Genomic DNA, 14411 nt, shown 5'->3' on the forward strand with positions numbered 1-14411 from the left:
TTATTTTATTATTTGAAAAAATATCCCTTATACTTCCAAGGTACATAAGAATGGCAATTTAGCTAAACATAGAGCCAATCTGATAGTACATTTACTGAAATTTAAAATCATTTTTTTGGTAATGCAGATGACTCTCATTAACCAGTGCAATATCACCACTTTGCTTATTGGAGGCTTGAAGTAGTGAAACCCATGTTTAGTCTCCAGAGCAAAGTTTCCGGCATCCCCTCCCTTCCCATCTCCTTCAACTCAGACATAACTACTATAGGTTTTGATAATTTTCATGTTTGGGGTTTCATTAAAAAAATAATAATAATGTGTCTCACAGTACTGCCTGACATCTGTTTAAATGATTTCCTACTGCATCCCCCCATTAAAATAGCCCTTATAGCAATATATATGCAGAATCTTATTTGCATCATTTATCATAGAACATAATGTTTCTTTGAGCTGTGCTAATCATGCAGGTGTCGCCATTCAGAAATATTTCCCATTAATGAAATAGCATAAAACTATGTGAAAAAAACAAACATCTGGCAATTTTAGCGAAACTGGACAGAGGGAAAGAATATTGTTGAAGGCTTTGAAAAACATGATTTTTGACTGCTACAGATGGCAGTAATAAATTCGATATTAGGTTGTATTCTGCTGTGGTGACAAAGCATTGGAAGGTGACCGCAAAATGTGATATTGGGCATCATCTGTAATTTGTGGGATTCCTCTGATTAAGATGAAATAATATCTCAGATTGAAAAGAAATTAAAAATAAAGCACTGAAGAAAATAAATTGATGGATGGACACTTAGTATTTCAATCACCACTCAATACTGAATGAAATATGCCGAATGATAGTGTAAATGTAATGCTGTATTCAAATTATGAATCAAAAACCTGTGACATTACTGATGGAAAAGAAAATTTAGCGAAATATATACAGGTTGTCTCCGATTTACAGGGGATTGAGTTCTTGTGAACAGTGATGTACACTGAGTGGACAGAAATCATGGAATACCTACCTAGTAACAGGTAGGCCCAGATAAGGGCACTCACACAGCGAGGCATTCAGTCCACTAGTTCACGAAAGCATTCCAAAGGTGTTTCCATCCATGCTTGCTACACTGTTCTCCATAATTCCGTCGCATTCCTGAGTTTGGATTCTTGAGGATCCAAAGCTTGAATGGATCTTTCCACAGCATCCCCAAAGGTAAAATCTGTAGAATGCTCATCAAACCATGTTCTAGTCACCACGTCTCTTTGGGGAGGTGCATTTTTCTGCAAGAAGAGTCCATTGCACTGTGAGTGCAAGATGACCATGAAGGGATGCAGATGGTCTGCAAGGCTGGACAAGTAACCTGGAACATTCAGAGGTGTGTCTAAACATACCAGAGGTCCCAGCATGTGCTAGTTGAACACGCCCCAGACCGTTACTGGCCGTCCACTTGCCTGAACAGTTCCTTGTTGACATGATGGGTGCATAGCTTCGTGTGGTTTCTGCCAGATATGCACCCTCCCATCCGCTCAAATTAACTGGAAACAGGACTCATAGGAGCAGGAGACCTGTCTCCAGTCATCTTAGGTCCAGTGCTGATGTTCTTTCAAGTATTTATAAAGATATTAAGAATAAGTCCTTGAGGATGTCACAGATATTCTCTCAGATATGCCAGACAAGCTGTACTGGCTACCTGAGAGTCTAAAATGCTGATGGAACTGATATTCGGGTGACATTCAAGTCAAGTAGACCCAATTTCGGTGAAGTCCGGACGGTCTGTGACACCCAAATCCTCTGCACTTGCACCTTCACGATGGTGGGATTGTTAGTAATCCTGGGTATAACCTCCATGCACACTGCGGTTGACCACCCAGGTATGAACCAGTGTAAGCAGCAGTCGAGGTGTGGCCCCCACACCACATGGAGGAATGCTGCCCCCTCTGTGTTACCAGGCAATACTAGGTGGTAGATGACTCTCATCAACCAGTGCAATAGCACCACTTTGCTTATTGGAGGCTTGAAGTGGTGGAACCCATGTTTATTCTCCAGATCTAAGTTCCGGTCAACTCTCCCCCATCTCTTCCATCATGCAGTATGACTGATGACTTTTGAGGTTATGATGAACATCATGGCGTGATCCAATCTTCCTTACATTTTGAAGGTACAGCTCTAAAACTGTGTTCACAGGCCGGCCTCTAGTTAGTACACCGGACCGAACCTATTGGTAACTCTTTAGGAGGCTTCCGGATCAGCTAGTGTATAATCTTGCTACCTCTACTCTGCCAGATAGTGACTGGAGGGAGTCCGAGTAGTGTGTATGGGGGACATTGTCGAGGCCACGTTATGTCAAGGATCTGGGTATATTCTTACCATGTGTACGCCATATCCAAAAATTTCACTTCATACAGCATGTCCCCCCCCCCACGTTTTCTTACTATTGAATACACCATAAATGTCAAACTGTTAGAGTAATAGCTTATCTGCAAAAAGATCTAAACCTCCCAAACACTTCCTAGTTCATTTCACAAATATACATGGTCTCAATTCTTATCTCAACGATGTCCATTTCCACTTGCAGTCTGCCAAACCGATGTACTTTTTCTGACAGAATCTCAGTTATCGGTTGATTCAAATACTGCTCATCTCAGTTGCCAAAATTATTCGCTGTATGATTCCTTTTGCCTCAAAGGTGGTACTTGTGCATATGTCCATTCCGATATTCCCTTTCAGAGAATTGGTAATTTGGAATCTCCTCTCTTCGATCTTCTCTAGCTTAAAATCTCTCCACCTCACTGTATCAAATTTATCTGCTGTCTCTACTGTTCTCCCAACTCCACTAATCACTTAGAGCTCTTTGGCTTCCTCTCTTTGCAATTTGACTTTCTCCAGTCCAACTTTTCTAACAGTGAGGTAATTTTCCTTGGTGATTTTAATGTTCACAACTCCAGCTGGTTTCCATTTTCTAGTCACACCGACCCAGCTGGTCGATATGCTGAGGCTACTGCAATTTCTAATGATCTTGCACAGATTGTACATTTACCTACAAGAATACCAGACAATCCTAACCATACAGCCAACACGCTTGATCTTTTTCTCACAAACAACCCTTCCAAATACATGGTCGAAGTGAGTGGTCCTTTAAGTATCTCAGATCGCAACTTGGTGATTGTCTCTTTTCCAATGGAGCATTTATCTCATGGCTATTCCCAACCTCGTATTGTTTGGCATTACAAGAATGCAAAATGGGATGACCTGCAAGATTTCTTTTCTTTTTTTTGCTTGGTCGGACTACTGTTTCAAAACTTCTGATGTCAACGTTTGCTCTGATTGTGTCGGTGAAATTATTCTTGTAGGAATGGAATCCTTTATTCTACACTCCACTTTAAAATCTCGTTCTTTATCTAAACCTTGGGTTTCCAATAAATGTGCTAAGGCTGTTCAAGAGAAGAATGTTGCATATCGTAATTGGCTTGTTTCCAATTCTCCAGTTTTATTTTCTGCTTACACCAACGCTCGCAACAATTCTAAAGCAGTCATTAATCGGTCCAAACTAGATTTTGAACATGCAAAGAACTTTCTTCTTGCCCTAATGGTAGCCGAGCATTCTGGTCTCTTGCCAAAGCTATTGGCAGCAACTTTTGCCCATCTCGGCTCCGACCTCTGTCAAAACCAGATGGTTCTGTTGTCACTTCAGCCAAGGATAAAGCTGACCTTATAGCATCCCATTTTTCTTCAAACTTATCGGTTGTAGATGACTCTCATCAACCGGTGCAATACCACCACTTTGCTTATTGGAGGCTTGAAGTGGTGGAACCCATGTTTACCTCCCAGCATGCTCCATTCAATGCCTCCTGTGGTCTTTGGTCAAAAGGATGTCAGAAGGATTTTGATGAATCTCAATGCTAAGAAAGCTCCAGGTGTCCTGATGGTATATCTCCACTTGTTCTCAAAACCTCGGCTCCTGAACTTACTCCTGTTCTTTGCCGCCTTTTTTCACTTTCTTATTCCAAAGGTGTTGTTCATTATTGCTTGGAAATTTGCTCATATCCAGCCAGTTCCTAAAACGGGTGACAAGTCCCTCCCATCCAATTATCGTCCCATTGCAATTACTTCTATTCTTTCTAAAGTAATGGAGAAATCAATCAACCACCAACTCAAACTACCTAGAAACCTTCTGCCGATCAACGATCACCAGTATGGATTCCATCAGTGTCGATCCACTGGTGATATTCTGGCTTGTTACCCATTTATGGACAAATTCAATGGAAACGTTTGGTGAAACACAAGCAGTTGCTCTTGACATCTCAAATGCTTTCGATCATGTTTGGCATAAAGGTCTTCTAAACAAGCTTCCATCTTATGGTTTGCCAACTGTTTTTTGTAATTGGTTATCCAGTTTTCTCTCTGATCACTCACTGAGGGTAATGGTAGATGGCTCTCTGTCTTCTAACTTCTCCACTTATGCTGTGTCCCCCAAGGTTCAGTTCTTTCCCCCACTCCTCTTGTATAATAATGACTTTCTTCCATTGACTGGAAATCCTATCCATATTTTTCTGATGATAGCACATTGCATTCCACTTTCCATTTTGAAAAACCTTGCCCTGCCCAATCAGCTTCAACTTCTCGAATATCCGGTACCAATTCCTTAAATGCCAATCTCCTGGTAATTCTCCAATGGGGCAAAGACAACTTAGTTGATATCAATCCTTCTAAAACTCAGTCTTGTCTTATATCTCCGAAAAAGGATTCTTCTGCTCCTGTGCTTATCTTTAGTGACACTCCGATTTCTAAGCAAAATGATATATCTCTTGGCATTTACCCTGACTTCTAATCTCTCTTGGCACAAGAACATTACAAATGCTGCTTTCTCTGCATCTAAAAAACTTGGTTTTCTCTTTTGGCGTTACTTTTCTTCCAAACAGCTGTTCACTCTGTACAAATCGCAAATTCTCCCTACCATGGAATATTGTTCCCACATCTGGGACAGTGCCCCCAAAACCTCTCTGAGGCTTCTAGATTCCATTTAGAAGAGGGCAGTTAGGTTAATTAATGACTCCTCTCTAACAGTCTCTGCACTCTCTGTCTCATAGATGTACTGTTTCTGCTGCATGCCTTTTCTACAGATACTTCCATGGGTACTGTTCTTCTGAATTGGCTTCTATAATTCCCGCTCTCTCTTTCAAAACAATCCAAACACGTGCCGCCACCAGCCAACATCCATTTACTGTCCAACTTCAAACCCACCGAACCAACTTTTCATCTTCCTCGTTTATTCATTCAATTGCCGTTTTCTGGAACAACCTTTCTTCATACATATTTCCTGAAAATTACCGTCTACAGAAGTTCAAGTCTAATGTCAACAAATATCTTCTTTCATCTTCTCAACCTCCAACCCAAGCACGGTACGAAGTACTATAGGTTGTAATACCTCTCGTGTTTGGGGTTTTCATAAAAAAAAAAAAAAAAAACAGTACGGTGAACCTCAAGCCAAGTTCATGGCAAGCAATGGGTGGTTTAATGGGTTCAAGCATCGCGCTGGTTTTCACGTTAAAGTATGCGATCAAGTCACCAGTGGAAATTTTGCAGCTGCAGAGAAATTTTGTGATGTGTTGGAAAAAATTATTGATGAAGGCGGATATTCAACACAGCAAATTTTTAACGTTGACAAGACTGCTCTGTATTGGAAAAAAAATTCTGGATGGTACATACAATGCCAAAGAAGAAAATACAATTCCAGGTTTCAAGATGTCAAAAGATAGGGCCACGTTCTTGCTTGGGGCTAATGCATAAGGTAAAAAGGGGCTAATGCATAAGGTAAAAAGGGGCTAATGCAGTGGGAGATTATAGATTAAAAACACTGCTTGTGTACCATTCTGGAAATCTTTGTGCATTTAAGGGCATCAATAAAGCCACCCTAGACATGCATTTCTGATCGAATCAGAAAGCATGGATAACAATATCTCTCTTTGAGGATTGGTTTAAATGCTGCTTCATTCCCAAGATTGAAAAATATTGTAATGACAATGATGTGGTTACAAAGGAACTGGATGCAAAAAATTATTTTGATATCATATATTTGGATTTCAGGAAAGCTTTTGAAACTGTTGCGGATGGAAGACTATTGTACAAATTGGAGCAGAATGGTATTAAGGGTAAGTTGCTACAATGGATAAAAGGATGGTTGAGTGGGAGAAGACAAGAGGGTGGTAAATTAATGGGTGCTTCGCTTCGTGGACTAATATTATTAATGGAGTCCCGCAGGTTCGGTGTTGGGTCCTCTGTTGTTTTGTGTATTTATTACTGATATTGATAAAGGTATATCAGGCTTAGTGTCGAAGTTTGCAGATGATACAAAGGTTGGCATGGTTGTTAATGAGAGTAATGGCAGTGTGCTACTGCAACAGGATCTAGATAATTTGGGCAGATGGGCTAAGAAGTGGCAACTGAAGTTTAACCTTGACAAATGCAAAATACTGCATATGGATAGAACACTGCATACTACACTTAAGGTGGTAGAAAATGAAAAAGACCTGGGAGTAATTGTGCAGTCAGATATGAAGTTTTCTGAGCAATGCAGACAGGCTGCCAGGGCAGGTCATGGGGTTTTGTCAATTATATATAGGAATTTTGCTAGCAGGGAAAAGGAGGTGATTGTCCCTCTGTATAAGGCAATGGTCAGGCCACGCCTTGAGTACCACGTACAGGTCTGGAGGCCTCATTTTAGGAAGGATGTAGATTTGCTTGAGCGTGTACAGAGAAGGGCAACAAGATTGGTGAGGGGAATGAAGGGATCCTCTTACCAAGAGAGGGCTTAAGTTCTGCAAATTGCAGTGGCTGGAGACTAGACACCTGCACTGTGATCTGATTGAGGTGTATAAGGCCTTGAATAGGTTGAGCTTGCTGAATTCTGATGGGATCCTTCCACTTGTTCAGATTACGAACTTAAGGGGGCATAAATTCGAATTAAGAAAAGACAGATGTAGAATAGATGTGCAGAAATTTGCCTTTAGCCAGCGGGTGGTTAATTACTGGAACAAACTTCCATCTGTCATTGTGAAAGTTGATAAGTTAAATAAATTTAAGGAGGAACTGGACAGGCATTTGGAGGGAATGGTGTGATTTTTTTTTTTTTTTTTTTTTTTTGACTGATGCTGCATAAGCTCATACACTTGCTTTCTTGCATCACATGCCACTACTGCTACTACATTCCTTTCAAGATTTTGCTGCCATTAGATAATGCTCCTGGACATCCTACGCATCTAGATGATTTTAATTCGAACGTGAGAGTCATATTTCTACCGCCAAACACCACTTCACTCATCCAACCTATGGATCAGGATGTTATTTAATTTAAAAGCATACTATTTACGCACAACATTTGCTTAGGCATTGTCTGCAGTAGACAATGAGAAATATTTTATGTTGACTTTTGGAAATCTTACAATATTTACCTCTCCATCTTAAACATTAATAAGACCTGGGCAGAAATTACTAAAAGTTGTTTAAATGGCACATGGAAAAAAATATGCTCATGGCACGTAAAAGGCTTCGAAGGATTTGAAAAAGACGAATCATATATAGAGATTACAGATAAGATTGTAAAGGTTGCAGAGCTACTTCAGTTGGAGGTTGATGCCATAGACGTGGAGGAGTCAATAGAGGAAGAAGAGAAGGAATTATCTAATGAAGAACTTATTGACTTGCAGGCAGCAATAGTGAAAGAAGAAAATGCTGAAAAAGCTCAAGATGAACCACACGAGGAGCCGAGATGCTTCATCACCAGAGAGATGGCAGTGGCATTTCGTGAATGGCGAGGTTTGAGAAGATGGATCTTGACAGCCAACGTTCTTAAATGTTAACAGAGGGGTGAATGATGATTGCTTGCTACAAAGAAATCTATGATGAAAAGAAAAAAGCCACCATCCAGTCATCCATTAATGTGTTCTTTCGTAAAGGTGAGTGGCTGACCCCTTCTAAATCTCCACAGCCCTCAACATCCGCAGCGGCATACTTATCAGCTGAAGACGTCGATTCTGGCAATGATGCTGGAGAGGTAAAATTTACTGCCATTATGCCTGTCTCCTCTCTTTTTTTGTAATTTTATAATTTGAATTTTTTTTTTTTAAATTGCATGCTTTTGTAATTTTTCCTGCATATGAGATAAAAATTGAATAAATGCAATAAATAATTTCTATTTACATGTTCATCGAACATTTCTTTTTTGATTCAATCAATTCAGCAAGTGCTGCACAAACATGGGGGAAATTCTGACTTAGCATTAGCATTAGTAGAGGCATTTGATGCAAGAAAGCAAGCTTATGCAGCATCAGCCAAAAAAAAAAAAAAAAACCACTTCCACTTCACCCCTCTGTTCGTTCAAAATACCTGTCCAGCTGAGCCTTAAACTTATTTAGGCTATCAACCTCCACCACAAGGGATGGAAGTCTGTTCCACCAACCAACCACCCGCTGGCTAAAGGCAAATTTCCGCACGTCTATCCTACATCTGTCTTTCCGCAATTTGAATTTATGCCCTCTCAGGTGATTTTTCTGAGCTAGAGGAAGAATCCCATCAGCATTGAGCATGCTTAAACCATTCAAGGCTTTATACACCTCTATCAGATCACCTCGCTGGTGCCTAGTCTCCAGACACTGTAATTTGCAGAACTTAAGCCTTTCTTCGTAAGAGCACCCCTTTGTTCCATTCACTAATCTTGTTGCCCTTCTCTGTACTCGTTCCAGCAGCTCTACATCCTTCTTGAAATGAGGCCTCCAGACCTGTATACAGTACTCTAGGTGTGGCCTGACCATTGCCTTATACAATGGAATAATCACCTCCTTATCCCTGCTGGAAAAATTCCTGTATATCATTGACAATACTCCATGAGCTACTCTTGCAGCCCGTCTGCACTGCTCAGAGAACTTCATATCTGCCTGCACAACCACCCCCAAGTCCCTTTCATTCTCTACCACTGTCAGTGTTGTACCACAGAGTTGATACGTTGCTCTGGGGTTGCTGTTTCCCATGTGTAGTACTTTACATTTGTCAATGATAAACTTCATTTGCCACCTCTCAGCCCATCTGCTCAACCTTTCCAGATCCTGTTGCAGCAGCATAGTGTCAGTAGTGTCCTTGACAACCCTGCCAACCTTTGTATCATCTGCAAACTTCGACATTAAGCCCGATATACCATCATCAATATCATTTATAAATACAGAAAACAATAATGGACCCAACACTGAGCCCTGAGAGACTCCACTAATAACATCAGTCCACGATGAGCAGTGTCCATTGATTACCACTCTCTGTCTTCTCCCCCTCAACCACCCCTTTATCCATAGCAGCAATTTGCCTCCAATGTCACACTGCTCCAATTTGTGTAGCAGTCTTCCATGTGCAACAGTATCAAAAGCCTTTCTAAGATCCAAGTATATAATATCAAAGTTATTCCCTGCATCCAGTTCTTTTGTGACTGCATCATAGTATCCAATCAAGTTGGTCAGGCAAGACTTCCCCTTAACAAAACCATGCTGTGTCCTAGCTATAACTGAAGTCTTGTCTAAATGATCCTGCAGTGCTTCTTTAACCAGTGCCTCCATTAATTTTCCTGGAACAGAAGTTAAGCTCACAGGTCTATTATTACTTGTGTCAGCCTTTGATCCTCCTTTGTGAATTGGGGTCACATTTGCACATTTCCAGTCTATGGGTACCTCCCCTGAGTCCAAGGAAGCTCTCATAATTATGGCTAAGGGTTTGCTTACTTCCTTTGCTGCCTCCTTTAATATAACTGGATAGATCCCATCCACCCCGGGTGCCTTTCTTGTGTTTATCTTCAACAGTTTCTCCTCCACTTTACTCCCAGTTATTTCAAGATTCTGTAGCTTACTGCTAGAGTTGAATACACCTCTGGCATTCCCCTCGCTGAATAACTCCTCATGTGTGAATGTCGATGCAAAATATTCATTTAGTTTGTTAGCTACCTGAGCAGGATCATCAACACTTGACCCATCAATATCAAGTGGACCAATCTGATTCATCCCCTTCCTTCTAGAGTTTACATAAGTAAAGAACTCTTTGCTGTTTTTCTTTGCATCCCTTGCCAAGGATTTCTCGTAATCTGCCTTCGCCTGCCTAACCTCCTTTGTAACTTGGTTGCATATCAACTTGTATCTATCATAGGCTTCTGTGTCATGTGTTAATTTGTATGTATCCCATGCATTTTTCTTCTCTGCCATATGCCTCATTAGTTCATCTGACATCCATTTTGGCCTAAACCTTGAACAATATTTCTTAGTTGGTATGTAAAGCCTAGTAGCTTCCAAGATAAGTTCTTTGAATGCTTCCCATTTTGAATTTGCTGTTGGTAACATCATCAGTTGGTCCCACTGTATAGAATTTAAATACTGTCTCAGTCCATCGTAGTCGCCTTTACGGAAGCAATAACCCTTCCCTTTACCCCTAATGGTAGTTACCTCTTTGAGTAAATCCCACTTCAGCACACTGTGATCACTGCCACCTAGTGGTTCATTTATCTGCAGATTCTTAATGCATGAAGAATCACTGCTGATAATCAAATCAAGAGTATTACTCCCTCTAGTTGCCTCCCGAACATGCTGATGTAGAAAACAATCATCCAATAAATCCACAAAAGCCCTGCTAGTGTGTGAGTAACCAGCCCCCAAAATCCAGTCAATATCTGGGAAATTAAAATCTCCCATTATAAGACACTCTGATTTACTGGCCCACTCTATTTCCCTGTTCAGTTCCTTATTATACTCATCAGAGTCATTAGGCCTATAGCACACTCCTACTCTCAATTTTGATCTCCCAATGTTTATGTCACACCAAACTGACTCCACACTGCACTGTCCAGCGATGTCGACTGGCTTCACTTCCTTGGTTTTTATGTGTTTCTTAACTAATAGCATAACACCTCCCCCCTTCCTATCCTGTCTATCCTTTCTGTAGACGTTGTACTCCCCAAATTGCAGTTCCGCATCCCTTATATCTGTGTGACACCACGTCTCTGATATCCCAACAATATCTGCCTTCGATGTTTTGAGCAATACCTCAAATTCATCAAATTTATTTACTAAACTCCTAGCATTGGTGTACACGCAAGTATACCTGCACCTGTTTCTATTCTTAGCTACTCTAACACAACCCATGTGTTTACTTGTACCGCAATGGCTCCCAGCAGCCTCTGAAATACCATGCATCTTGTTTTTCAGGCTTCTGCTCATTCTAATAGAAGCAGTGCAAGAATCCCTTTCACCTCTGCCAGTGGCTACTGTCAATCTATTGGTCTTTGTCTCCCCCCAAGCTAGCAGTTTTCCGACCCACCTAACACTGCCTCGATAGCATCAGCAAATATTCTTGCACCCTTTCTATTTAAGTGTATCCCATCCCTTACATAGCATTCCATGGAACGCAACCCTTACATAAGTTGGGGAGTTCCTGTATTTGCCAATTCTAAAGCTAAAAATACCAGAAGATGGTCTAATAATACTAAAAGATTTTTTAATCTGGTGCTTCATACCTAATATCTCTTTTACAACTAGAGTCAGTGCAGTCCTGATTTACCCAAGCCTCTATTTATCTTATACCTTAACAGACATGGCTCACTCACTGCAAAGTTATGTAAATTCAACCTAGTGAACACTGATACTTGCTCCTGTGGAGGAATCAAAGATTGGAAGCATGTTATATGAATGCTCTCTATATCAAGATTTTTGACAACGAATCTATAGTTCTGTTCATAACTTCTCTTTTGGAAATGAGTATGATCTTAATATAAATAAAGACATATTTCTAATGCTTCAAAACTTTGCTAAAGACACCTTTGAACAATGGAAAATTACAGCTTCAACTCCTCCAGTCTTCTTCAGTCTAACATACCAGATATCTAGATATTCTTCCTACTGCTTTTTTTCTTCTTTTACTGGATCCTGGTTCCTGGCCTGAAGCTACTGTATATTCCATAGACAAAGAACATTTGAGCAGGATAATACACCCTGCCACTCTGCCAGTATTGTTCGAGAGTGGTTCGCTATCTTTGTTATGTCCTTTTTTCATTTGCTACCCTATACTAAGTGCATGAGAGTTGGTGTTTGATTCCAGGAATGTTTCCGAGTAAGGCTGGCCTCTTTGGAGGTGTGATCACTTCTTAGGCACAGAAGAATCTCACAATAATGAGAAAATGGAGCAACTTCATAATTTTCTCATTATTGCGAGATTCTTCTGTCTTGCAACGTTCACTTTATTTCCCCAGTGCATTTTTTTCTCCCCCCTTTTGGATTTTCTTACAACATTGAAACAATCAAAGATTTTTGTTGTTGGGTTTCCCACTCTACTCTCTCTCAATGTTGTAGGATATTCTTGATTTCCTGTTTGCTTTGGCACTCATGGAGGATCACTACACACACTTTTGTCTTGCCTCCTTGTGACATGAATGGGTACTAGGAAGCAGTGGCCACCTTTTTGGCAGTTGCTGCCACTTGGTAGCTGTGGCCAGAAACAACTAATTAACACACTATACAAATGTAGCACTACACTCATTTGTGGCCATTTTACAGTGGTCTGTATCATCACAAAGTGCCACAGTGGAGTTGAACTGATGTTCAGGAGTTCCTACATAAGCTACATACTTGTTCACGACCATGAACTTTAACCCAGGTGATGACCGGCAGGGCTTCCATATGAGCCACCAGTGTTGGGTGGCTGGTTAAGGTATCCATGCTCACAGCCACCCATTGCCAATACCTGAAATTCCATGGAAAAAAGCTGCTTTTTCCGATGAATCACATTTCCTGCTATATTGTGTACATAATGGGTATGGCAACAAACTGCAGAGAGGAATCACATCTTGGTCCAGCAGAAACAGGTAGCTGGCAGTAGTGTTTTGGTATGGGGGGGGAGATGTTTTCTTGGGAATATCTTGGAGCCCCCGTACCCCTAGACTGCATGCTGGATGCTAAAAACTATCTATCCTTTGTGGCTGATCAGGTCATCCCTTCATGGTGACTGTCTTCCCAGAGGGCATAGGTATGTTCAAACAGGATAATACACCCTGCCACATTGCCAGTATTGTTCTAGAGTGGTTTGGCAACACAAAAGTGACTTCCAGGTGATACTGTATCACCTAGATTGGCAGATCCAGCATTTGGATCCTCCACCATAGACTATCACAGATCTACAGGACATACCCATTATTAGGTAGCTGGTTTTTATATTTTTATTGCTTTAGTATAGAAGTGCTATAGTGAAAAATAATGGTACCTTGTCATTTTTATTATTATTATTTATTTATTTATTTTATTTATTTTATTTATTTATTTATTTTTTTGTAACTATGGCGTATATTAGTTTATTAAAACTAATAACTGTATAATAAAGTATTATCGTATTTCAGTTATAAAAGTAAAGGTGAAGATAGTATGTGGCTATAATTTTATATAAATAATAATTTTGGATGTTCTCGGGAAAAGATGTAAGAACTCTGGATAACTGATATATTCGAATTATGCTGTAATTCACCCCCCCCCCACACGGCTTTCAGACAGTATAGCAGATTGAACTTTAATTTCAAACATAATTTTGTCATTATTATAATTTGATAACAATATTGCACTGCAATTGCATTAAATTTTTTCCCAATTTATTAATATAGTATATTTAATGAATTAATACAGTCTACACCATTTCTGAATTATTCTTAATTTTTTTTTTAGATGAATTTAATGAAATCCATCCATCAAAGCATATTAGAAGAAAGATTTCCAAAATTTGTTCAAGACTTCATGCTTGAAATGTTTCCAGATAGACAATATCCACAGTGGACCATAGATGCACTCTCTTCTGTGAACATTATATTACTAAGATAGTATCCCCTCCACTAAAACTGTTGCACAGAATTTAATGGATAGTGAAATTTTATCATTGTTAAAAATGTGCATTGTGTGTGAGTGAGTGAGTGAGTGAGTGAGAGAGAGAGAGAGAGAGAGAGAGAAAGAGAGAGAGAGAGAGAGAGAGAGAGAGAGAGAGAGAGAGATCAGTGAGTCCCAACAAGGGTGCCACCATCCCCAGGAGCATTTTAAAAATTGTGGTGTTTGGTTTGTTACACCTGTAATGGATGTGCTGGTACAGAACCCAACGTGTTAATCACTTGATTCACATCAAGTTCAGGGGTCTCATAAGAACTGTTTTTTAAAATAAATGTATTATGCAAAATTTATATCATAAATACACATATTAAAAACTTATCAGTGTTTCTTCTGTAATTATGATAGAAATATATATTGCTTCAGCAAAGCCAGTTACTTCTGGAAATATCAAATAGTTCTTAGATTACCATAGTTATGGATTTTTTTTTTTTTTTTTTTGACAAAACCTTAAATTCATAAATACAAATCAAAATTTATAT

At 39.9% G+C, this 14411-nt stretch overlaps 1 protein-coding gene across 1 annotated transcript in view; it reads left to right on the forward strand.

Annotated features, from left to right (window-relative positions):
- Positions 1 to 13910, forward strand: part of Tgt (tRNA-guanine transglycosylase) — a 114278-nt gene extending 100368 nt beyond the window's left edge. Inside the window, exon 8 of the mRNA XM_090371860.1 lies at positions 13720 to 13910. Coding sequence (XP_090227986.1) covers positions 13720 to 13872 — 153 coding nt within the window. The 3' untranslated portion in view covers positions 13873 to 13910. The remainder of the gene's footprint in view (positions 1 to 13719) is intronic.
- Positions 13911 to 14411: the final 501 nt, after the last annotated feature.

The sequence above is a fragment of the Mastigoproctus giganteus genome, chromosome 4 (genome assembly GCF_048544385.1).
Source record: "Mastigoproctus giganteus isolate SK-2022 chromosome 4, ASM4854438v1, whole genome shotgun sequence".
In the NCBI taxonomy this organism is placed as follows: domain Eukaryota; kingdom Metazoa; phylum Arthropoda; class Arachnida; order Uropygi; family Thelyphonidae; genus Mastigoproctus; species Mastigoproctus giganteus.